Here is a 21,709-nt window from a genome sequence, read left to right as displayed (position 1 = left end):
TGGTGGCAATTTTGAGGTTTCTTGTCTGTGACTGTTCCTTCCTCCTTTCCGCTGGTTGTACCGCGACTACTCTCGCCTGTGCATCTGCAAAATGGGCATGATGCGGGGAGGGGGGAGGGATGCAGGGGCGGGAAGGTGAATAAAAGGCACATGGCGTGAGTGAAGCGACCGGCGCAGAGACAGACACAGAACACCATGGGAAAGTAGACATTCGACACATATAGCAGCTTCCATGGCAGGCGCTGAGGACAGAGGAAAGGGGTGGCCATCAACCGAGATGTAGGTGTCCATCTGTATGCCTAAAAGACACCACTCACGTGCCACCACCACCACCAACCCCGCCACTCGCTTCGCCCTTGCTGCCAGGTTAGTCCCTCCTGAAACCACCGCTGCCCACCTACACGGTGTTTGCCGAAGCGTTTGCGTGCGTGGATGTGCGGCCCCGCGAAGGGCCCGGAGAGTGGCACGCGCGCAAAACATCCTCGTCTGTTTCCCCCACAACTCCCAGCGACTCCTCCCCCTCCTTTGCTGTTGGTTTTGGTGGCCACAAGCTCTGTACGGTACGCCTTCTTCGCGTCATCGTCGCTACCGTTGTTTTGTTGTTCGAGAAGGGAGGGGAAAAAGCGTCCGCGTTGTGTAGTCGCCGCCGTCGGCGAAAACGTCTCAACCTCCTGCGCGACTTCGTCGTCGTTCTGGGAGAAGAGTCGACTGAAACCTTACAAGAAATGGTAAACCGCATTACAGGCTTCCACGCCTCAGCCTACTACCCCCTTCCCCCGCTCATGCAGCTTGTTGCTGCGGCATTCCGTTGCTGTGAGGGAGGACGCTACAAACAAATATATATATATATATATATATATATGTATATATATGGCCTTCGAACTATAGAAAGCTATTACACACATATATATATATATGTATTACAGGCAGCAAAGTAGCGATTTCGAAAACAAAAACAAAAGAGAAACACACAAGCCAGCAGACATGTTGTTCAGTGCACACAGCTACTGCAGCAGGCGTCATTATTTCTCTTCTACGTTCGTTTCCGATATGGCTTACTCAGCATCGCGATTCACCAAAGTGCACGAAGCGATTCTGCGCACATTTTCAGTCGCCAGCTCTGGCATCGCGACTTTCCTCGTAGTCGCCATCGGGGGCGGCGCGGGTGTCTGCGTCGGTGACAAGATCCCCCCGCGTTCTTTTTCGCGCTCCGACGTCTGTGAAAGAAGACCGTCGTAAACGAGCACCGGCTGCGGCAAGCGTGCGTCGTTTCGTACGGTGAAAGGGACCAGCGCCGATGTGGAGAAGAGGTGGAAGAAGAACGTGAAGATGAAGGCTGCGCCGTAGCCGAACTTGTCCGCCATGAGGCCACCGAGGATAGCCGAGCCCGACCAACCCGCAGACTGCACCGACTCCAGCGCGTTCCACCGGCTGTGGCGATGCTCGGGCACCAAATCCATAATGAGCGCGCGAGACAGTCCAACCGTGCAGTTCATCAAGGCATTGCGGAACACATACGCCAGGTACATCCAGAATTTCGAACTGTGCCGCGTCTTCTGCGCCAGCGCCATGTACAGCAGCAAAAAGGTACCGATCACCTTGGGTGGCATAGCAGCGCGAATGCGGCCATACCGCTTGCCAATGAAGCCGTTCATGATGGCCATAAGCGCGATCACGACCGAGTTGAACAGATTCAGCACGCAAATCGTGGCGAGTGACGCGTTGTAGTCCTTCATCAAAAACAGCGGTAAGTATCGTGTGATCATGCCGCTGCCCAACACAAGGACAACGTCGCACGCGACAATGGTCATAGGGTAGATACGCAACGGCAAGCAGTCCATCACCCTGCGGCGGCAGGCGGAAGCCTCCTCGTACTCGTGGTCCACATACTCGATGTGCGCACCGGACGGGATGTTGTGGATGTCCACTAGTGAGCTTGGACCACCTTGCCAGGTAGGGATTATCGAAGCTGGGTTGTCACCGCTATCCAGACCGACCGCGACGCTCGTCGCTCCCTCGCCAGCCGAGGCGGCCTGCTGGTACGGCTCCATCCCCGCAGCCGTCGTACTCTGCTTGTTCCGCAGCGAAGCAACATCCGTGCTGCGGGCGGCACACACTGAGGGCCCGTAGTTACTCACTATCGGAGGAGAGCAGTTGTCGTTCGTCGGGTGTGCAATAAATGAGCGAGCGCAATCCATGGTGTTCGTCTTGTCGCTCTGCACAAGATTCGACGGCGACAACTCCTCGTCTATCTCTCCTTCATGGCCCGCCGCGTCCATGGCCCGCCGCTCCTCCACATCGTATGTGCGAACGGGTGCGCTGGGCGCGCCACCGCCCTCGCTGTGGACGTCGTCGATGAGGACAACATCCGTCGCCGTGGCAGCCTTCCGCTTTTGGTCTAGGTGGGACGGCGGCGCCACAAACAACTTCGAGAAGATGATCATGGATATCAGGTGCAGCACCACCCCGCATGTCATGACGATCTGCAGCACCTGAACGTTCCATTCTGTGTCGACAATCAAGTAGAGAAACAGAGACGAGACGAGCCCCACAATGGGACCGACAGACTCGACGCTGAATTTTAAACTGTAGAGTCGATCGCGCTCGCCCGTGCGCAGGCACTGCGCAAACACGGACTCCACACATGTGAGGCTCAGCCCCATGTAGCAGCCCTCAAACATTTGCGCGACAATGAGCAGCCAACGATGCTTCAGCCAGATTGCCAGGGCGACAATACAGAGTTTCGCCATGCCCAATCGTACCGCGAAGATAAGCGTGCGAGACGGGCCCCAGACTTTGTCCGCAATGTGGCCGCTGACAATAGCGCAGGACAGCTCGAAGAAGCCGTTGACACCGGCAACAACGCCAACAGCAAGGTTGCTATTGTTGAAGACAAGGTACACGAATGGCGGCCACGCGTTGGACATCCAGATGGAGGTGGCCATGCTGTTCATGAAGACGAAGAGAATGATAACGCCGGCCATGGACTCGGAAAGCGGCGGGATGGTCAAGTAAGCACGGAGGTTCGCCGTGTAGTGCCTCGCCGCCTCAACCGCATTGGCAGCAGTTGTCTGCATCTTTGTCTCTCTGTGTTCGTGTTGGTGTTCCATCGTTGAGTTCTCGTGGTGTTGCGCAGATGGTGGATGTTGCGAATGGACTTATGTGCGTGTGCGACGGGCAACGGGAAACGATTATGAGGAACGAGAGCGAGACAAGAGGGAAGCGCGCACTCGCAGAGGGTTGTTCGCTGCTGGGCGCCAACACGGAAAAAGTGCTCGCGTAATCGCAGGCGTGGCTAACAACGCGACAACAACCAAAGCAAAAAGCAAAAAGCGTAACTGGTTTGAAACACGACACAAAAAAAAAGCATAAGACAGGAACGCACGGGAAGTGTGATTGGGTTGGGGAGAAGGGTCAACAGGGCGCACCATCGCTCCCCCACGCCTTCCCCCTCCCCCTCACAAATCCGACCCGAAACGCTCGCAAAAACAAAAGGAAAGACAACGCATGAAAAAAAAAACAGAGCAAACGACAGCCACACAGAAGACAGTGGCGAGCACTGTGCAAGCGAGTGCACTGGATCCTTCAGTGCCCTCGGCCTGTGTGTGTCTCTGTGTGTGTGTGTGTGTGTGTGTGTGTGTGTATGCTCACGTTAGTGAGTTTCCACTGCAATGTGAACGAAGCGGCTGTGGTAGAGTGCCGCGTGCGACAATGCCGTGAAGAACGATATATGCGTGTATTTTTTTTTTGTATCAGGGGTGAGAAATAGCATGAAGGCACAGAAAGGGCGGCAGAAAGAGAACATGCGAGAGAAGGAGAGGGTCAGGGAACGAGAGGTGGGGACATAGAAAGAAGAGAGTGAGAACGCGGTTGGTTGCGTCGAGGTGTGTTCGCTCACAATGCCGCTACAGCTGCTCCTCCGCAAAAGCACGGGGCAGCAGTCGACACGACGGCGAACAGCTCACACAAAACAAGGAAACCTTCGCAGCAGGGCGCTCATAAGCACAGCAAACAAAACACACACATTCACACAACGAAAGGACACATCAACGCCCCCCCCCTAAAGGGCGTGCGCGAGTGAGTGTCTTTCTTGTCAGCTCCTTACCACGATTGCTCAAGCTGAGGCAAGGGCGGCATGACGAGTCGCTACTAAGAGCCTACCCCACCCTCACCCCTGCCGGCCTTTGTTGCATAGCGCCGAACAGAAACCTAGGCGGCGAATGGCAGAGCTTGAGAGATGCGGAGCTCCAGTGAACGCGGGCGTTCTACTCTTTGGTATCATCAACTTGTTGAATTCAAAGGTGAAGGCAGCTTGCTTGAGGCCTCGCCACAATCACCAGTATAGTGGTACACAGGGGGGGGGAAGGGGAGAAAACAAAGTTAGAGCTGTACAGCAGCAGAACGGGGTGCGCACACCGCCTCCGAGGACACAGGGGGAAGGGAAGGGAAACTCATGTCGCCCAAGTGGAGGAGTCAAGTGAGAAAGGAGTGCGAAACTGAGCGTACACACGCACACAAGCCCACAGACACATAGCAACACTGTGTCACAACAGGCCATCACCCCACCCTTCCACAGACACGGCCCTCTTCACTTCGGTCCTAGTAATTTTCGCCGATCTGGCTAATGAATGAGCCCACCACGAGCCACGCCAAGTACTGGGTGCGGTTTTCCGCCATAAGGGCCAGTGTTTCCTCTGCCCGCGAAAGGCGTGAGCAGAAGCGAAACTGCACAATGAAGTCAGCGCGCACGTACTTTGTCACGAGTCCTGAGCGTGGGCCACGTAAGATGCCGGGCTGCACCGTTCGCCGGCAAACGTACCGGTGATCTGTCCCGTCTGCCTTCACCTCGATCAAGTCGTGCAGCGGCAAGAAGCGAATCATGCGCCGACTGGACGCGTTGCGGTACCACGACAATACCGCGTGGAGAATGCTCGGCCCCTGGTAATATGCCCGCCCACGGCCAATCCGCATCGAGCCCGCCACGACGTCCAGGAAGCGGATCACAAAGAAGCGCTGGTGAGGCGGGCCGCGGGAAGCAAACTTCAGCATCACCGACCCACACGACACGTACTCGTCAAAAGCGAGAATCACCTCGGGTGGGACAGACGGCGGCGGAGGAACACCGCGGTAGTACGCAACGGATGCGATGACACGCCGCAGCATGCCAGTCGGCTGCAGCGAAGGTGTCCTGGCCGACAAAAGGGGTCGGAGCGACGCCGCCGGCTTCATCACCGCAGCATCCTGCTCATCCGCGTCGGTGTGATGGCGCGGCAGTGAGCTAGCCTTGGACTCGTTCTCACCGCGATGCACCTCTCTGCCTCTTCGGCCATCGTCCACCCACCGGATCGCACTGGGCGGCGGCGCGTCCAGAGGAGGGGGCCCAGTGGGCGTGACGCGTAGTGGGTATCTGGCACTTCCGAGTGGCGTTGGCTGCGACGATTTCGCTTCCTGCCGCATTCGTGCACACGAACCAGCATAGACCCTATCCTGGTCCCGTGCTCTCTCTTCACTCGAGGAGTCGCCGTTGTTGGCGTAACTGCCTGAGTACGAGTAGGTGTAGGACGACGTGGACCACGAGGAGGACGCGTCGTACTGCCCGTTGCCATCACGTCCACTCCTTCCTCGCGCGCCCGGTCCACTCACTTCACTGCCACGACTAGCGTCTCGTCGCCGGCCATCTCGAGACATGGATCCTACTTGTACCTCCTCGACTCGAGCGGCCCTCGCCCCACCACTCGCCGATGCGCAGCCCCATTGAAGTGTATACATGTCGCAGTACCGGACCGACGTGTCCAACGTCCTCCTGGAGTCATTGCTGCGGAATCCACTTCCGTTGCCGTAGCGCAGCGGCGTTGCGTGCGCGCCGCTGGAGTATCCCGCTGACAAGTCTCGCCGAAGGTCGTTGTCGCCGCCCCCGCTCGGCGATTGCCACTGATGGCCGCGCCTGGAAGACATGGCGCGCGGAATTTGCACGAGAGGTTGTCAGTGGTGCGCTCGCTATACGACACCGTGTCGCACGCCAAGTCAAAGCAGAACACAAAAACAACACGGCGAGGGCCGAAAGCGAGACCGAGAGCCCCAACGGCGTATGAAGGGAGACGCACGGTTACTACGAGAATCGACGCATACGAATGAGCGGCGCACAACGAACAAACGGAGAGCCTGGGAAACGGTGAACGCTCGCGCACAGACGGTTCGGGCGCCCCCTCGTGGCCTCTACAGCACGACACGCGCGTCACGCGTACACGATAAACGGAGATGCACACGCACACACGAGAGCACACACAGGGAGTGAACAAGACAGAAAGGCACAGCAAGAAGCGAGAAGATCAGCGCACGGGTAACAAAAGCAAAAAGATAAGGGTGGGTGCGGAGTGGAGCAGTGGTCGCGCTCCGGTGATGAACTCCGTGCCCAAAGCACCAAAGCATATAAGCTGGCGTCACTGTGCCTTTGTGTCTATGGATATATCTGTGATGCAGCACACGAACGCCCACAGACGCAGGTACACTAACAAACCCACGAGCCTACAAGGCCAAAACAGTGGAAGCACGCTGCAGCTCCTTAGGTTCGCGTGCGCGTGCTTGTCTACACTCTCCACTGAAGATTCCACAGCTGAGAAAGCCGAAACAAAAGAGTGTGCAAGCCGAGAGCAAGACAGTAATACAAGGACGAGAAAAGTAAGATGATGGGATTGAAAGAGGGAATCGCAGGCACCCGATGCAGTTGGGAGGTGCGATGGAGTCGATACGCGTCACGGTAGAGATGGCGCGATGGCCATGGCCTGTGAAGATCAAAGACGAGAGGGTAAACGCTACAGGTGGGAAGAGCTGAGTGAAGCGCGCGCCGCTGGCCGGTCTTCTCTACCCGCAGCCCACAGCCTGCGCTTCTTCATGGCGCATCCGAACAGCATCCTGCAAGACAGCGAAAGGCGACGCAGCCTTGTCGCTGCCGGCGTCGCTTGGCGGAATCAAGGCTACCACACGAGACAGTGGGTGGTAGCATACCACATTCCCTACCACCACCACCATCACCACAAACACACACGCACACGAGTCGCTGCCCCCAGTTCGCTTTGATGTTGTAAGGTCTCTGTGCGGTAATCTCTCTTGGCTCGCTTGTTATTGGTGTATTGGCGTCCATCGACACCACGTGTGTCTCTTGTGTTGTCCTCTTCGGTTAGTTTTTGTTTGTTTTTCTCCGTCTTAGGGAGGGAGGCACACATTTAATAATGATAATAAAACGAAGCGAGCAACCCCAACACACGAGAGCGCGCGCTGCCCCTGTCGGGAAAAACACGAGCGCCCCGGCGCACCCAGAACACACCCTGGTACCCCAGCAACGGCCAACACCAACAACAATAGAGGGAGAAACCAACCGCAATGGCACTCATAAGCCTCACCGAGGCGTCGTTCGCCGTCGTCATTTGTTTCCTTTCCAGGCGCCTCCCCTTCTCACCAGTTAGGCGCAGGCTGGCACCGCACGCAAGGGAATCCCACATGCGCGGCGACAGCGCGCAGCAGAGGCTGCTGCAATTAGTACCGTACAAGCGGCGCACTCACCAAGTCCCGGTGCGGCCCACACACACACACACACACACACACACACACATCGGACGAATACCCGAAAAGAGGGGAAGCGTCGACTTGCGTGAGGAGGGAACGGAGGGGGAGAGGCATTCTCGGCAACTTACGTGCGGGTCTCGGCACGCGAGACGTCCAGCACCACATTTTTGAAGTGGAACTTGCCTTCCTTGATGGCCGCATCCGCCATCCACGCCTCCTCGAAGATCACGAACGCGAAACCACGCGTCTGGTTGTTGTCGCCGCGAGGAATGCGCACGTTCTTCGTGATCCACCCGCGACCCTCGAAAATGCGGGACAGGTTCTCCTGCGTGATGTCGTCGGACAAGTTGCGAATACGGATCCCGGTGGTTGACTGTTCGCGGTTGTCCGTAGACTTGGACGCAATTGCGCCCCAGGTGGAGCCGGCGCCGCTGCGCACTACCCTTGGATCCTTCTTCGCCTTCTCCTCCATCTCGCGCACAACACGCAGGTGCTCGTCCTTGACAGCGACGTCGATACCGCTAGCCTCGTGAATCATGCGCTTCACCTCCGCACGGCTCTCGCGCTCGAACTGGTCGACCGAGCCCATCTCAAGCGCCAGCGGCGGCTCCGCCGAGACGAGAGTGGACTGGTCGCCCTTGCCCTTGCCAAAGTGCGCGAGCTTCGCGCGAATGTCCGCCATTGTGATCGGGCGATCGACGTGGTACGAGCGCACCTTCCGCATCACCTCGAAGCGGTTGCCATCGGCGTCCACCTCGAAGGTGATCTCCGTCTTGGCAGTATCCCATGACGGCTTCGGCTCCTCGTGCTCGGAGTAGCTGTCGTTGTCGTCGGAGCCGTACGCTGCCTGGTACTGCTCCTCGTCCTGCGCGGCATCTGCCCAGTTCGACATAGTGATGCAGATAAAGACGAGAGAATGGGAAGGAATGCTCACTCAGAGAAACAAAGATGGGCAATGATGGGGAGAGTCACTAACGGAGAACAATCTTTTTTTAAACTCAGGAGGGGAGAAAAGGACAGAGGTCGTTCGCGAACAAAGGCAAAAAAGAGAAAGCCGGCACGCGCGGATGAGCACGGAAGGTCAAGTGATCCACTTCCGGTTGTTGACTGCGCAGTTGGTGTGTGAGCGATTCCGGCGAGAACGAGAAAGGATCGAGAATGGAGTTGAAAGAAGGGGAGAATATGCGTGGATGGAGTGGACGCGAGTGCAGAGCAACGTCATAGGCGGGGGGTTGAGGGAAGAAGGCAGGGGAAGGGGGGCATACAAAACGCACGGCTGCTCTGCCGCTGTCGGCGAGTCACACGGGACACGTGGCACCGGCGAACTATCAGCGTCTGCCCACTGACCTCCTCTACCGCTCCCTCAAGTCTCTCGTGAAAGCAAGTCGTACGGAAGACATAAAAAAGACACCGTCGCTCTGTGCCGCTCTCTGTGCGAATTTCCCCTCCGTATCTTTGTCATTCGTTCGTATTCGGTGTTGCAGGCATGGCTGCGCGACAACGGCACAGCGAGCTGGAGTGCTGCGCTTCGGTGACTCATGTGTTTTGCCTCTTTCCACACGTGCACCTGTGCGTCCTTGTAACGCCGCACCGTTGCACGGAAACACCGCAAGAAGAAAAGAAAAACGCAGTCGTCGTCGGCGCGCCGTCAGTGTCGCCACTGTGGTCGCTGACGTGAGAACGACTGTTGTGAGCGACCACGACTTGTGCAGACGCGCGCCATCGAGTGAAAGGTTCCGTTGCGCTGACGCTCCGAAAGAGCCTGCCACGTTTCCGCTGGAGCCGCAGAACCTCGGTGCGAGGTTGGACCGGCATGGTCGCGGCTGCCCAGCCACTTACCTCTCTGCGCGCGAGGCTCTGCCGGTGCAGGTGACCACGCTGGCTGCGGTCTTGCGATGGTCGCGCCTGCGGCGGAGGCAGCAGCAAAGTGTCTGATGCGGCCATCAGCACAGGTTGGAGGCTGCGCCCCGTCATCTTCGACATCGGCCAACGAAGAGGACAATACCGCGTACTCCTCCTCGAGGCGGCGCAGCTCCGCACGAAGACGCGCAGCCCGGTCGTCACCTTTCGTGTTTTTCTCACCCGACACCCGTGGTGTTTGCCACGCACAGCTGCGAGTGCTTGGCTTTGGAGGAGAAACGGGACAATGATGACGAGTCGGCTGAGCACTCATTGACACAGAAGCCTTGGACATACTACGAACGCCCCCTTCGGGGACGCCGCCTCGCTCTACCCGTGCCACAGCGCGAGGCTGCCGTAGCGCGTGAGCACAGTGGGTGTCATCTTCTTGGTTTCCCATCGACGCCTCCGGCCCCGAGCTGGCTGCGCGAGAAACAGCACGCCTGCCCTGAAGACTGCGGTGACTCTCTCTCTTCCCTCTCTCCCCTCGCTTTGCGCGCTGCCGCTGCCGTTCCTGCAGCACCTGTGCGGCGTACAGCTGCTGGTAGTAGAGCATCCAGGTGTAGTACACGTCATACCAACGCAGGGTGGGGTCAAGAACGCCCGCTGTGATGGAAGATGCATGGGGGCCGGCGTGGTTGTTCGCTGGCAAAGTTGTCGCGGTGGGTGCGGGGCGGGGCGGCGCCGGCGATCCAGAAAGGACGGGTGCGGGGGCTGGCCAACCCCAGGATGAGGAGCTGTGGAAGCGAGACGCTGCCCCTAATCCGGAGGCTGCAGTGACGTCGGCGGGTGAAAGTGCACGGCCCCCATCGCAGTGGTGGCGCTGATGACGCCGGTGCTCGTGGTTGTGGCGCGGGCATCGTGATTGAACATTCTCGCGAAGCCCGGCAGACGCGGATGACGCGACCGACGACGTCGCTCGCACACGACTCAGAGGTAAGCGGTCCTCGTCTGTGGTGCTCTCGGCAATCAGCGCACCGCTGCGGCGTGCATATTCACGGTTTGCGCCGGCGTCCGTGGGAACCTCCAGCATCCGCTCAGCCTCTCGAAGAGCGGCTGCGACGGCTGCCGGGTCGACATCGGACGCCTGCGAAAGATCTGCGAGGCGCCTTAACACCGCATATCCTGGCAAAGACGTCGTCGTCGATGGCGAGCGAGAGTGCGGCTCTGCGCGGGATCCGGCGACGCGACGGACATCATCATCTGGGAAGGGAAGTGGTGACACTTCACGAATGCACTCGCTGAGCTCAGTCCACTGCGGCGTGCGATACGGTGAGGACCGTGGCGCGCCTGTAGCAGGTAGCCGAAATGGTGCCGGGTTTGTCTGCAGAATCTCACTGTGGAGATGGCGCGGGAGGTTGCCATGCAGGTCGGGCGCGAATGTGCCCTTTATCAAATCATGATGGCTCTGGTGAAACGCAAGGATGTTTGGTGCAGAGTGGTGAGCCTCTCGTGCAGATGTCATTAGTGAGTGTGTGTGAGCGCTGGTGATTGTCTTTCTATGAGTACCTGGGTAGCTTCACTCAACGACCACTGTCGTGGCAGGAGATGCGCTGGTGGTGCGACGCAACCGCGAAGCAGCCGTATATGAGAGTACTAATAAAGAAAGCGACGCCGCGGTTTCCAACCTGTCCTTAACTCGATGATCTACGGCAACGTCCGGCAGCGGCTGAGGAAGTGGCGATTTGCAGCCAGGTTGCAGGTTGACAAGCAGAGCAAGCGAAAGGAAACAATAAGGAGAGAGCGCACGCGCAGCAGCAGGTAGCAACGCTACCAGATCTAAGTCTAGGCAGGTGAAGATGGACACAGAAACTGGACGCAAGCAAAACAAACGTGCACCGTCGAAGGGTGTCATGGGCGTCAATCAGTGATGCGTGCGGAAGAGACGACCGTGCGCGTGCCACGCTACACAGATGCGACGGCAGGAAAACGTGAAATGGAAAAGAAAAGCGCCTGCCTCCGCCGGTCAGGCGCGTGTGTGCGTGTATGCGTGTATAGGGAGGTGTGTGTGTGGGTGTGTGTATGTGTGTAGTGTGGGTGGGTGTGTGGGTGTGCGTGTGTGTGTGTGGGTGGGTGGGTGGGTGTGTGGGTGTGTGGACGATTTGTTCGCACGGCTGCCTGAGAGGGTCCTCCGCTGCCCCAGGACACTTGACGCTTAACCTGGCAGGAGACAAGAAAGGTGGCGCAAGGAGACGAAGAGCTGTATTCTTGTGGGAGAGGGAGCGAAACAATGAAGAGCACAGCAGACGGTGTGGACAGAGACCACGCGCCCAGGCACCGGCCGCGTGTACATCTCTGCTTTCCGTTTCGCCGACCGCATTGCTGGGACAGTGGAAAGGGGCGAGGTGCGGGTGTCACTGTGGAAGAGTGGATGGGGCTCACATTCTAGAAAAGACACCACGGTGTGTTTCCCCATTTTTCGGGTGTGTCTCTGTGGTGTCCATCTGAGGCATGAGCGCAACAATCAAGAAAAAAGAGGCGTCGAGTCGCACAGGGCACGCGGTGCCCAAAGCCGCGCTGCATGAGTAGCGTCCTCGAATAGAGCAAGGCGCCGCTCTCCGTAAAAGCAACGGTCAAGAGGACATGATGCGCAAGAACACACGCGCAGGCGCGTAAACGGCGGCACACAAGCAGAGATGCAACGTAAGCCCGCCCCAAAGACGGGCTGCCGCCCACGGCGATCCTCCCCACGGCTGTCACATGCCTCAACATCAGGACTTGACAGGCATCCAAATGCGCACTGTCGAGTCTGCGCTCATCGTGGCGATGATCGGTTTGCGGGAGCGGCGCACTGTTGCCCCGGTCACACGGTCGCGATGACCCTCCAGCCGCTCCAGCACCACCGCACCGCCATCATCGGTAACGTCACACACCTGCGCGGTGTTGTCGGGCCCGCCTGTGACGAGCAAGTCGCACTCTGTCAGACGCCGCGGCGGCCGAGCCACGCCGTCCATTTCGCCATCGTCAAAAAAGACCGACATCTCCGTCTTATCACGCTCTCCCTTCCAGAAACCGCAACGCATAACGTTGCCTCGCGTCGGCACGCCTGCGAGGACGTTGCGCAGCACATACAGGCCGATGCCGTCCTTGCGACCGCCGCCGGTGAAGGCGCTGAAATTGCCGCGATAAAGCCGCACCATGTTGTCGCCCGAGACACACAGAAGCCGACACGTGTCATCGTCGCTGTAAAAGTGGGCGATAAAGGAAATGGGCGAGCGCGAGGGCTCATTCTCGATCTCCGTGGCGCAGGTGAAGCGGGGTGGGCCGCCGACGCTGCTGACGCTGCCGCCTGCCATGAGGCCGCTGTTTAATCCGGGAGTGTTGGTGCCGCCGGCAGCGCCGTCCTCCAGCGTCGTCATGGGTGTGGCGTCCCCTTCTACAGCGCCGTTCATATTCATGGAGCCACATCGCTGATGCTGCAGCGGCGGCAAAGACGAACCTGGCAAAACGCCAGCGATGCTGCTGCTGGCGGTGGACAGAGCCTGATCAGGCCGCCGCATATCCCAAATGGACACCACGCCGTTGCTCTGCCCCATCAGCAGCTGCTGGGCGGCCTCGTCATAGCTCAGTGAGTTGATGCGGTAGTCGTGTTCCTGTACCATACCCTTTCCGCCGACACGGACGTCGACGATGGCCGTCTTGTGTCGCGAGTCTGCGCAAGCGAACAGCGACGGTCCTAGCGGAATGGCAGAGAGCACAAAGCCGTGGGTAGTGTACTGGTACAACACGTCCTTGTTCGTCGTTCCGCCGTTCACATCCCACAGCTTCACCGTATTGTCGTACGACGCGGAGAGCAGGCAGTTGTGATTCATCCAAGCGACGTCGCTCACCGCCTCCTCGTGCGCCGTGGCATCCCACAGCTTCGCCCCGCTTAGGTAGTTCTGCACGATTAGGCGACAGTCCATGCCGCCAGTGGCGATGAGGAGGTCCTCACTGTCGGAGAAGGCGCAGCACTGAACCGCCTTTGTGTGCTCGCGCAGCTGCTGGCGCATCTGGAATTTTTTGTTGTAATGCTGCGCAGGGGATTTTCCACTCTCTGGTGAGGCTCCGATTGCGTTGTATTGGGCCTGGGCCGTCTCAGCATGTGCCCGTTGCAACGCCTCCGTGCGCAGTGCGCGAATGTCGATGGGTGTCTCGAGTGACACACCCATAGTCCCCAGCTTGCTCACGGCGATGTCGAGCAGAGTACTCACTTGGTACAGCTGTTGGCGCAGGATAGCATTTTCCATGCGCACCTCGGTGAGCTGCTTTTGCAAGAGGATGCGCTGGTGCTGAGAAGCGCTCGCAGCCCCTTGCGACGCGGCCGAGGCAGCGGAATGGTCAGCCATCTTCTTCAACGGCAACGACGGCGCAATCGCCCGTGTGTAGGATGAGACGAATGGGAGGGAGGAAAGGAGCGCTTGGAGAGAGGGAGGGCGGGACCGTTGAAAGTGTGGATCACGCGGAGCGACGCCGGAGCTCAGTTACGGTGACGTTGAAGTGTCCGCAACACACACGCGCTCGCAAACGCCGCTCTTCGCCGGGCTCTCGTTGATGCAGAGTAGCCAACAGCCACGCCAGCCACAGACAGCGAGCAGGTAAAACAAGCAACCAACAGGAAAAAAAACAGGAGCGCTCGGTATCTTGCTCAGAAAATGTGTGCAGCGTGTCCGTCGAGGGGGCGAAGGTACCTGCACGGCTGTGTGACGGGCAAGCAGAGCACTGTGCTTGCGTTTGTGTTTCCTGCACACACGGCGTGCCGCGGGCGCCAAGGATCGGTGCCGCTGCCACGCGCAAGACGACTAAGCGCGCGTGGAAGAGGGGAGAACAAGGGTCGGCGCGCAATGTGGCGCGTCAAGAGCGGCTCAACCAATAGTAAAGGACGGAGATGGCACCGGAGAGAGACGGGGGGCAACAGAGGAAGAGAAGAGATACCTGTTGTAGCACCGTCGCGCAAATCCGGTAGAGGATGATGCGCTGAGAGAGTTCGCCTGCAGAGGGGCAACAGTTATGATCACACGATCGCAAGCTCTGCAGCACAAGCAGCCTGTTGAGTGTCCTCCAGTTTAGGGTTGCTTGCCCGGGATGGTTCTCCGTCGTGCAGGTGCCGACGCAGGCAAAGGGGTCACGAGCAGGAACACTGCACGACTACGCAAACAATCTACCGGTGTCTCACCTCACCGCACTGCTTGCCTCATGTGCTTGACTGCTGTAACTCCATCGAGGTGGCACCGTGGGGTTGGTGGCGAATGATGATCAGTTGAAGCACAGCGTGCCGTTGAACGAGAGTAACACACACGCACACACACACACACACATGCACACACAAAAATGTTCACGCCTACGCCGACCACGAGTCCACCTGATAGCGACCCACGCGGCCAAGGGCCCTGATGTGCGCGGCCGCCCCGGCTTCGTCCTGCACCCCCGCCACGGTCGCCTCGACAATCTGCTCTAGGGTGTGCTGCACGTCCTTCGGCATCTGCTTCGCGTTTCCACAGACGTACACCACGCCAGGCGGGACACCGGCGCCCTCGGGCTGCAAAAAGGACGACGTCAGCCTTGCGTGCTGGCCGAGCTTGTGCTGCACGTAAACCTTCTTGTCGGTGTCTCGCGAGAAGGCCGGGATAACTCGGAGGGTGGGCAGTGCGCCCATCTCCTTCAGCGTCGCCCACTCCTCGCGGTACAGGTAATCCTCCGTCTCACGTCGGCATCCAAATACAAGCACCACCGGCACGTCAGCCCAGCCCTGCGTGGAAAGACCTGCGACCTGCCGCAGAACACTGCGAATTGGTGCAACGCCCGTCCCCGTCGCGATGCACAGCAGCGGAGTCGGTGTAGCAGGAAGTGCAAGGGAGCCCTGCCAGACAAAACACGTCAGCCGTGTCCCGGGGGCCGCCCCCACGAGGTAGGAGCTGCAGAGCCCGGTGCGGTGGCGCTTCAGTGGCGTGTGCCAGTCCAGCAGCCCTACGCAGAGGTCAAAACGACCTGCGCCGTCCATTGCTGGCGCGGAGGCGATGGAGAAGTAGCGCGGTAGCATCGGCGTCGCAAACGACAAGACCAACTCCAGAGATGGATGAAGGTCCTTGAAGTCGTGCAGGACCTCGCATAGGTTGCGTTTCTCACGGTGCGCATACTGAAGGTAATCGTTCACGTTGGACGGATCTGCCAGCTCGTAGAGGCGTTCCCGCACGTCGACCGCGACCTCGTCCTCCCCAGTCACCCCATGCGCGAGCATCCACAAGAACTCCTGCGACACCACGGCGTCAAGGTCAAAGTAGTGACGAAGCAACGAATGTAGAGAAAGAGGCCGCCCAAAGAAGGGGCGGGTGGGCTGACGGACGAGTCCATGCGAGGAGTCTGGGGTCACCACCACCATCTCTGCCCCGTCTCGCTGCAGTCTGCGCAGCAGCCTCTCTACTAGCTCTTCGCGATTCGGGCAGTAAATGCCGAGCGCATCGCCGACTTCGTACGCCGCGGCGTCCGTGCTGTCAGGACCCGCACGAAGCTCCAGGTGGTGGACCACCTGCTCGCACGCAGCAGATGTGAGGCGCCTGTTCGCCACCACCTCGCAGGAGAACACAGAGTCGTCAAAATACGGGAGTGGCACGACGGCGGCGTTAGCGGAAGAAGACGGCGTGCCAGGTGTCGCCTCGTCGCACGCAGAGGCGGAGGCAATACTGAAAAGAGGAAAGAAAGGAAGGTCCTCCTGCGGGTAAGCCGGCGTGCGTGCGGCGGCACCGCACTTGCCCGGTTTCTCAAGTGCTGTCCACAGCTCCGCGAGCCAGGGCTGCAATGCCTCCTCCACACCCTTCGCATCGCTCTCATCTCCCAGCCCGCGCATCACAATCGGTGTGCCGCCCAGCTGCCGGAGACGGTTGTGCACCATCTTGGCCATGTGGTTGAACTTGAGGTACAGCGAGTCGCCCAAGCCGAAGACAGCGTACTGCAGACCCTCCATGCTGCCAGCGGCGGTGGGTTGTAGCAACGACGCCCACGACCGGCGAAGCGTGTTCGGGGCATCTCCTTGATTCGCGTTGGAGCAGATAAGAACGACAGGCCCTCCGGTGTGCGGCCACTCGGCGATAGGCAGGTCATCGGCTGGCAGGCACGAGACGCGCTCGAACCCCTGGCAAAGTGCCAGTCGAGCGATGCGCAGCGCTAGCCGCTCCGCGTTGCCAGTCTGCGTCCCGTACAGAATTGTAAGGCCTGTCATTGGACACGCAAGCAACGAGCGGAGGCTAGAACAAAGAAGATATCAGGCGTCGTGGTCATTGCTGGCGCAACCAGACTGATATGAGCGTCACGCAGATCGCTCACGGGTCGCCACAGCACGCATGCGCAACAGCAATCAAGAATCGAAGGAGACAAAAGACGCGACCTACGCACCATCCACGGGGGGACACAAGCACGCGACAGATGAGGCAGAGGGGAGAAGAGGAGGTGGCATGGCGCTGTCAATGAGGAAGAGAGAGGCACCGTGCGCAGATGCACTTTTCCACATGCGGCACGTGCGCCATCAGCGACAGGCCGTCCACGGCAGCGCGCAGGCCAGTGCATCACGTGCGCGAATGCATGTGTTCGCTTAAACAAGGCCTCTCGATGAGCACGGCGAAAAGGATGAGAGGAAAGACGCTTCTCGTTGCGCAGCATGCAGGGAGCCCGACGGGGTCGTTTGGCGTCACTCACGCGATTCTTGTTTTTCTCCGAATGCGAAGTGTCCATTTCCACAAAGGCCAGCGAGCAAGTCGACGCACGCGACCACAGTTCCTCTACCTCTGCCGCACTAGAGCTACGTCCAGGCGCCGGGCCCACCAACACCCCTCGGCGCCTTTCAGCCCACCGCAATTCCACGGCGTGCAGCGCGGGCCAGACCCAGAACTACGGCCCACCATCACCACATCGCAGCTCACGCACAATATAAAACAAAGCAGTGAGTGGATGCGTATATTCGCTGAACCGTCGACACCGCTCGTAGCGGCTTCGCACGAGTATCACCAAGCCCGCAAGTCTCTTCGGCACAGCGCCAGCCCCACGCCAGTCCTGCCGACACCAAGGGTCCCCCCTCCCGCCGGCCGTACCCGAGGGCGGGCCTGCGAGCTGGTTGGCTCCTCCCCATACACAGTGGGCGCTGGGCACGGAGACATCACGCACGGCGGAGGCCGGCACTATCCGCGGTGGAAAATAAAGGCCAAGCATGAAAGGCGTGCAGTAGTGAGAGGGAGGGGGCGAGAACTCGCGCCGGCAAACACTGAGATACAGAGGACGGGGGTCACGAAGCACACGTAGATCACATCGACCGCAGCCCACAAGTGAGCCCGGGGGTGTGAACTTTGCACAGAGGATAAGCGGGGAGGTTCATGGACGATTCCATATCTGCGTGTGTGCGGTGCACCCATTCCACTCACCGACGGCTGCACAGCGCAAGCAGTGGGCTGGAGAAGCTCGCGAGAGGCACGCGTACGACGAACACTGCCACAGATACAGAGGACGAGCAGCGGAAAAAAAAAAAACAGAAAGGCATAAGCACAAACAACGGACAACAGAAAGACAGAGGAGAGACCGCCTCTGCGATTGGGGCGATAAAAGGTATTGCCACACAGCCAAGTCCTCCAGCGAGAGGGGGAGAGAGCAGCCCGTCCGAGACCAAGAATATGAGGCGCGCGGAGACAGAGCAAAGCAACAGCGCTGCAGCCACCGAGACGGAGGCCACAGGCGCGCCGCCACGGCAGCCGTCGCGCACGCTTGTCGAGCGAGGCATGGGGATCGACTACAACCAAAAGCGTCGCAGCAACGGCTAGGTGACAACAGAGCTACGAGCTCGACTCCAGTAAGCGGGACAGTACGTGGAGCATCATCGTGTTACTGACCAGCTTCGACAGCAGCTCTCGGTTGCCACTATAGTAGTGCGCCACGAAGACGGCCAGCTTTCGATTGGACTCCGTCAGAGTCGAAAAGATGGCACTCATCACAAGCGTGGACAGCTCATCGCACTGGCGCTGCCGGACTGCAGTGGCGGCCGCGGAGCAGCCGGCGGTCGTGCCGTCACCGCTACCATTGCTGACAGTGCGGCCCAGTGACTGTTGCACCGCCTTTCTCACCACCTCGGCGACCGCCTTGGCTTGAGACTGCCATTGCGAGTGGACCTGCGTGACTACCCGCAATGCGGCGCACTCGCTCAGCTCTGCGGGCAGAACGAAGGGCGGTGGAGGTGGGGCTGGCGGCGGTGCTGCCGACGTCGAATTTGGGGCACACGTAGTGGATGGTGGCTGACTAGCGGAACCGAAGAAACCCTCGCCGAGCGCCTTTGCCGCTTCGTCAACAAACGCGTGAAGATAATTCCACGGTGACTTGCCGTTCTTCTGCTCGGCGCTCACCCACCCCTGAATGGCATTCTGAAGCTGGCTCTCCAGGTACTGCGTGTGGTGCGAAATGCTGCTGGTAGCGGCACCACCGTCAGCAGCCAAAGGCTCTGCGTGTGACACCTTCGGCAGCTCCGACACGCCAGTGTCAAAATGCGAGTGTCCGCCACTCGCGCTGCGGTTCCTCGCTTCAGGAGAAGCTAAACGAGACCCAGTTGACGAGCTTGGTTCACCGTCGCCACTGAGCGACATCAGCTCCCGCCACGTCGCCATCACCGTGTACACGTTAGTGCACGCAAACACCTGCTGAGCCAGCGGGCTCGTGTGGCGGCGCTTTAGCTGATCGACAAATGCCATCATGTGCGCAAGGCACTTCTTCACGAAGGTGGCAACGGATGGATCAAAGGCAACACCAGTGCCACCAGTGAACGCGGAGGCGCGCACGGCCGCGGTGTTCAGGTACTCAAGCTGACCAAGCACTCCGCAGACGCGGTAGACGACGGGGTGAGGGCCCAACGTGGCGCAGTACGGCTTGTTGCCAAGGATGCCTGCCCAGCTGCTGTTCTCGGCAGCGGCGCGATAGAACGGAGAAAGCTTCAGCGTCGGCAGGAAAGCCAAAGCGAGCCCGTCATTCTCGAAGGCCGTCCGCAGCGAGTTGCGCAACGCCGACTTCGACATCTCTAGCACGCCGCTCAGTAACAGGAGCGGGATGGGATCGAGCGAGGTGCAGAGGTGCTGCTTCACCGTCTCCAACACCCGCAACGCGGCCAGCACCTCCGTGCGCTCCATCACGATCGACAGGTCGTCCATAATCGAAGTTTCCACGCTGTGCACGGCGCTCCCCAGCACCGCGCGGGCAATCCGCTCCGCGCTCGTGAAGTCCTCACCACCCTCAACGTCGCCAGCCACGCAGAAAAAGTTGCCAATGAAGCGGCACTCAGACTCGCATGTGTTCACCAGCGTCTGGAAGCAGCGAACAAACTGCCACGTCCAGCTGTTGCACTCGTCCAGCTGTTCTGACACGGCATCGTCAACGTAAAGCTTGCCGTGACGCACCCGAAGCGCGTTCACCGCCTTTACAGAGTCCTCGAAGGTAGCTGCACGCAGGAGACGAAGCGACTCAGTCCTCGAGACAGCCGCACCGCTGGACATGAAGCCGGTGAAGCCGCGCATGTGCTGCGACACGCTCCGCTGGCGACGCGCCAACGTTCGCCCTGGGAAGTTCACAAGGGCTGGGTTCACCTGGTTGCCAGACGGGGCGCCGATGTCACGATTGCTCGTTATGTCTCGCGCTTCCTCCGCCGACACCAGCGGCTCGAGCGGGTCAGCGTGCACCGCCGACACCTCCGAGAACTGGGCGATCAAGAGGCGAAACTGCCTTACGTACGACTGGGACATGTACCGGATGTACAGCTTCGTGACATCTATTGCCACCGGTGGGTTATAGAGCTGAAGAAAGCGAAACGCGAATTGCGCGCTCTCCTCCAGTGACTGCTGCTCGTCGACGGTGCGCGATGGGTCCTCGGCGAGCGCGAGAATCTTCTTGGTGAGAAAGCGCTGCAGCTTATCGCCCGCCTTGTACGCGGCGGCCGTCAGTTTTGGCCGGATTTCGTTGCCGACAGCAGAAAACTGGAGGGCCTTGTTGCCGGAGAGAAACTCTAGCCGGCGATTCAGCTCGCGCAAGTTGGCCAGATAGCTTGCGTCGACGCTCTTGTTCGAGATGACATCACAGAAAGCATCGCACTTCTGAAGGGCGGTGTAGACCTCGTTGATCTTTTTGCTGACCTGGCGCCGGTTGCTCACCTTCCGCGCCAAGGCGTCTGCCTGCTGCTGCATGTGGACGATGTCATTTGCACTGCCCTCGAGCTGGCGCTGGAATGCCACAATCTCCTCCTCGAAGTCAACGATGTGTCGCTCGCACGCGCCGAACTCGTGATAGAGCTGCGCAATCTTCTCTGCCTGGCTGACATGGGCCTGGATGAACGTGTCTCGGAAGCCGCGCAGCCGCTCCTCCTGCAGGCTCAACGCACTCTCCAGATCCTGGCCACCCCGGAGGTACTGCGCCAGCGTGGCGGCCTGCGAGTCATCCTCGTCGCCGTTGACAGCGGCGAGGAGCTCGTCGATTTCCTCGAGCCGATACAGGACCAGCTCGGCAGTTTCAGCCTCGCTGCCACCGCCGCTCATCAGCAATGTACTCGTACGCGGCAGACACAAAAAGGATAACGAGGCAAGGTACACGGCGGCAGGCCTCCTCCTCTAAAAGAAGAGTCACAGGCGTTTACCAACAAGGCACAGAATGCTTGCGTACGCACAGTTTCTGTTAGCGAAGCAGAGAGCACGAGATCGAGAAGGAACGAAGAAAAAAAAATAAGGTTGACCATAGAGAAGCACAGGGCAGAGGGACGCTGCACCTTGCCACAATCCCCATCCTCTTGGCACCACGCGAAAAAAAAAGCTGGTGTTCCGTTGAACGCACGTGAGCTCACAGGTGTGGCGCCGCACGGTGAGCGGCAGCACAGATCTATGAGTTGTTTTCACTTGCTACCTCAAAAGCTGCAGAGGTGTGCGTCCGGCCGAGCGGTCTGCGTACGGCCCACACAACCCTCGGCGTTCTTTCAACCTTTGTTTTCTTACTGATGCAGTTGGTCTCATGCTGCTGCTGATCTGTGTGACCTTTTTCCTTTCACATAGAAGAAGAGTACCCCTGATCAAGGCAGGGGAGGGGGGGGGGGCACCTCACCGTGGGTGGTATCCCAGGGTGCAGTACAGCCCCTCACCAGCTCTCTCTCTGCGTGGGGAGAAGCCGAGCGGCACCCCTCCCCTCTCCTATATCGCCCTGCCGATGCCGAACCACTTGTGGCGCGGACAGGGTCCGGGCGATGTATCGCTACTCCTGTCAGCGGCCA

The 21,709-nt window shown here is 59.4% G+C and overlaps 7 protein-coding genes across 7 annotated transcripts; all 7 read right to left on the bottom strand.

The window, feature by feature from the left end:
• Window positions 1–1,055: 1,055 nt before the first annotated feature.
• LMJF_34_2720 (conserved hypothetical protein) lies at window positions 1,056–3,110 on the bottom strand (the record flags this gene model as incomplete). Its single annotated transcript, XM_001686323.1, has 1 exon — window positions 1,056–3,110. One exon carries the CDS (start codon window positions 3,108–3,110, stop codon window positions 1,056–1,058), a length of 2,055 nt encoding a protein of 684 aa, XP_001686375.1.
• A 1,489-nt stretch (window positions 3,111–4,599) lies between these two features.
• LMJF_34_2710 (conserved hypothetical protein) lies at window positions 4,600–5,457 on the bottom strand (the record flags this gene model as incomplete). The annotated part of the gene is made up of 1 exon (XM_001686322.1): window positions 4,600–5,457. One exon carries the CDS (start codon window positions 5,455–5,457, stop codon window positions 4,600–4,602), a length of 858 nt encoding a protein of 285 aa, XP_001686374.1.
• Window positions 5,458–7,687: 2,230 nt separating this feature from the next.
• Window positions 7,688–8,455, bottom strand: LMJF_34_2700 (conserved hypothetical protein; the record flags this gene model as incomplete). Its single annotated transcript, XM_001686321.1, has 1 exon — window positions 7,688–8,455. One exon carries the CDS (start codon window positions 8,453–8,455, stop codon window positions 7,688–7,690), a length of 768 nt encoding a protein of 255 aa, XP_001686373.1.
• Window positions 8,456–9,211: 756 nt separating this feature from the next.
• On the bottom strand, window positions 9,212–10,927 carry LMJF_34_2690 (conserved hypothetical protein; the record flags this gene model as incomplete). Its single annotated transcript, XM_001686320.1, has 1 exon — window positions 9,212–10,927. The coding sequence occupies one exon, from the start codon at window positions 10,925–10,927 to the stop codon at window positions 9,212–9,214; it is 1,716 nt and encodes a 571-aa protein (XP_001686372.1).
• Window positions 10,928–12,173: 1,246 nt separating this feature from the next.
• LMJF_34_2680 (conserved hypothetical protein) lies at window positions 12,174–13,790 on the bottom strand (the record flags this gene model as incomplete). The annotated part of the gene is made up of 1 exon (XM_001686319.1): window positions 12,174–13,790. One exon carries the CDS (start codon window positions 13,788–13,790, stop codon window positions 12,174–12,176), a length of 1,617 nt encoding a protein of 538 aa, XP_001686371.1.
• Window positions 13,791–14,782: 992 nt separating this feature from the next.
• Window positions 14,783–16,657, bottom strand: LMJF_34_2670 (NADPH-cytochrome p450 reductase-like protein; the record flags this gene model as incomplete). The annotated part of the gene is made up of 1 exon (XM_001686318.1): window positions 14,783–16,657. One exon carries the CDS (start codon window positions 16,655–16,657, stop codon window positions 14,783–14,785), a length of 1,875 nt encoding a protein of 624 aa, XP_001686370.1.
• Window positions 16,658–18,254: 1,597 nt separating this feature from the next.
• Window positions 18,255–20,987, bottom strand: LMJF_34_2660 (conserved hypothetical protein; the record flags this gene model as incomplete). The annotated part of the gene is made up of 1 exon (XM_001686317.1): window positions 18,255–20,987. The coding sequence occupies one exon, from the start codon at window positions 20,985–20,987 to the stop codon at window positions 18,255–18,257; it is 2,733 nt and encodes a 910-aa protein (XP_001686369.1).
• Window positions 20,988–21,709: the final 722 nt, after the last annotated feature.

This window comes from Leishmania major, chromosome 34, assembly GCF_000002725.2.
Source record: "Leishmania major strain Friedlin complete genome, chromosome 34".
Taxonomy (NCBI): Eukaryota; Euglenozoa; class Kinetoplastea; order Trypanosomatida; family Trypanosomatidae; genus Leishmania; species Leishmania major.
The sequence above is the reverse complement of the archived record's forward strand: the minus strand, read 5'-3'. Positions and strand labels throughout refer to the sequence as shown.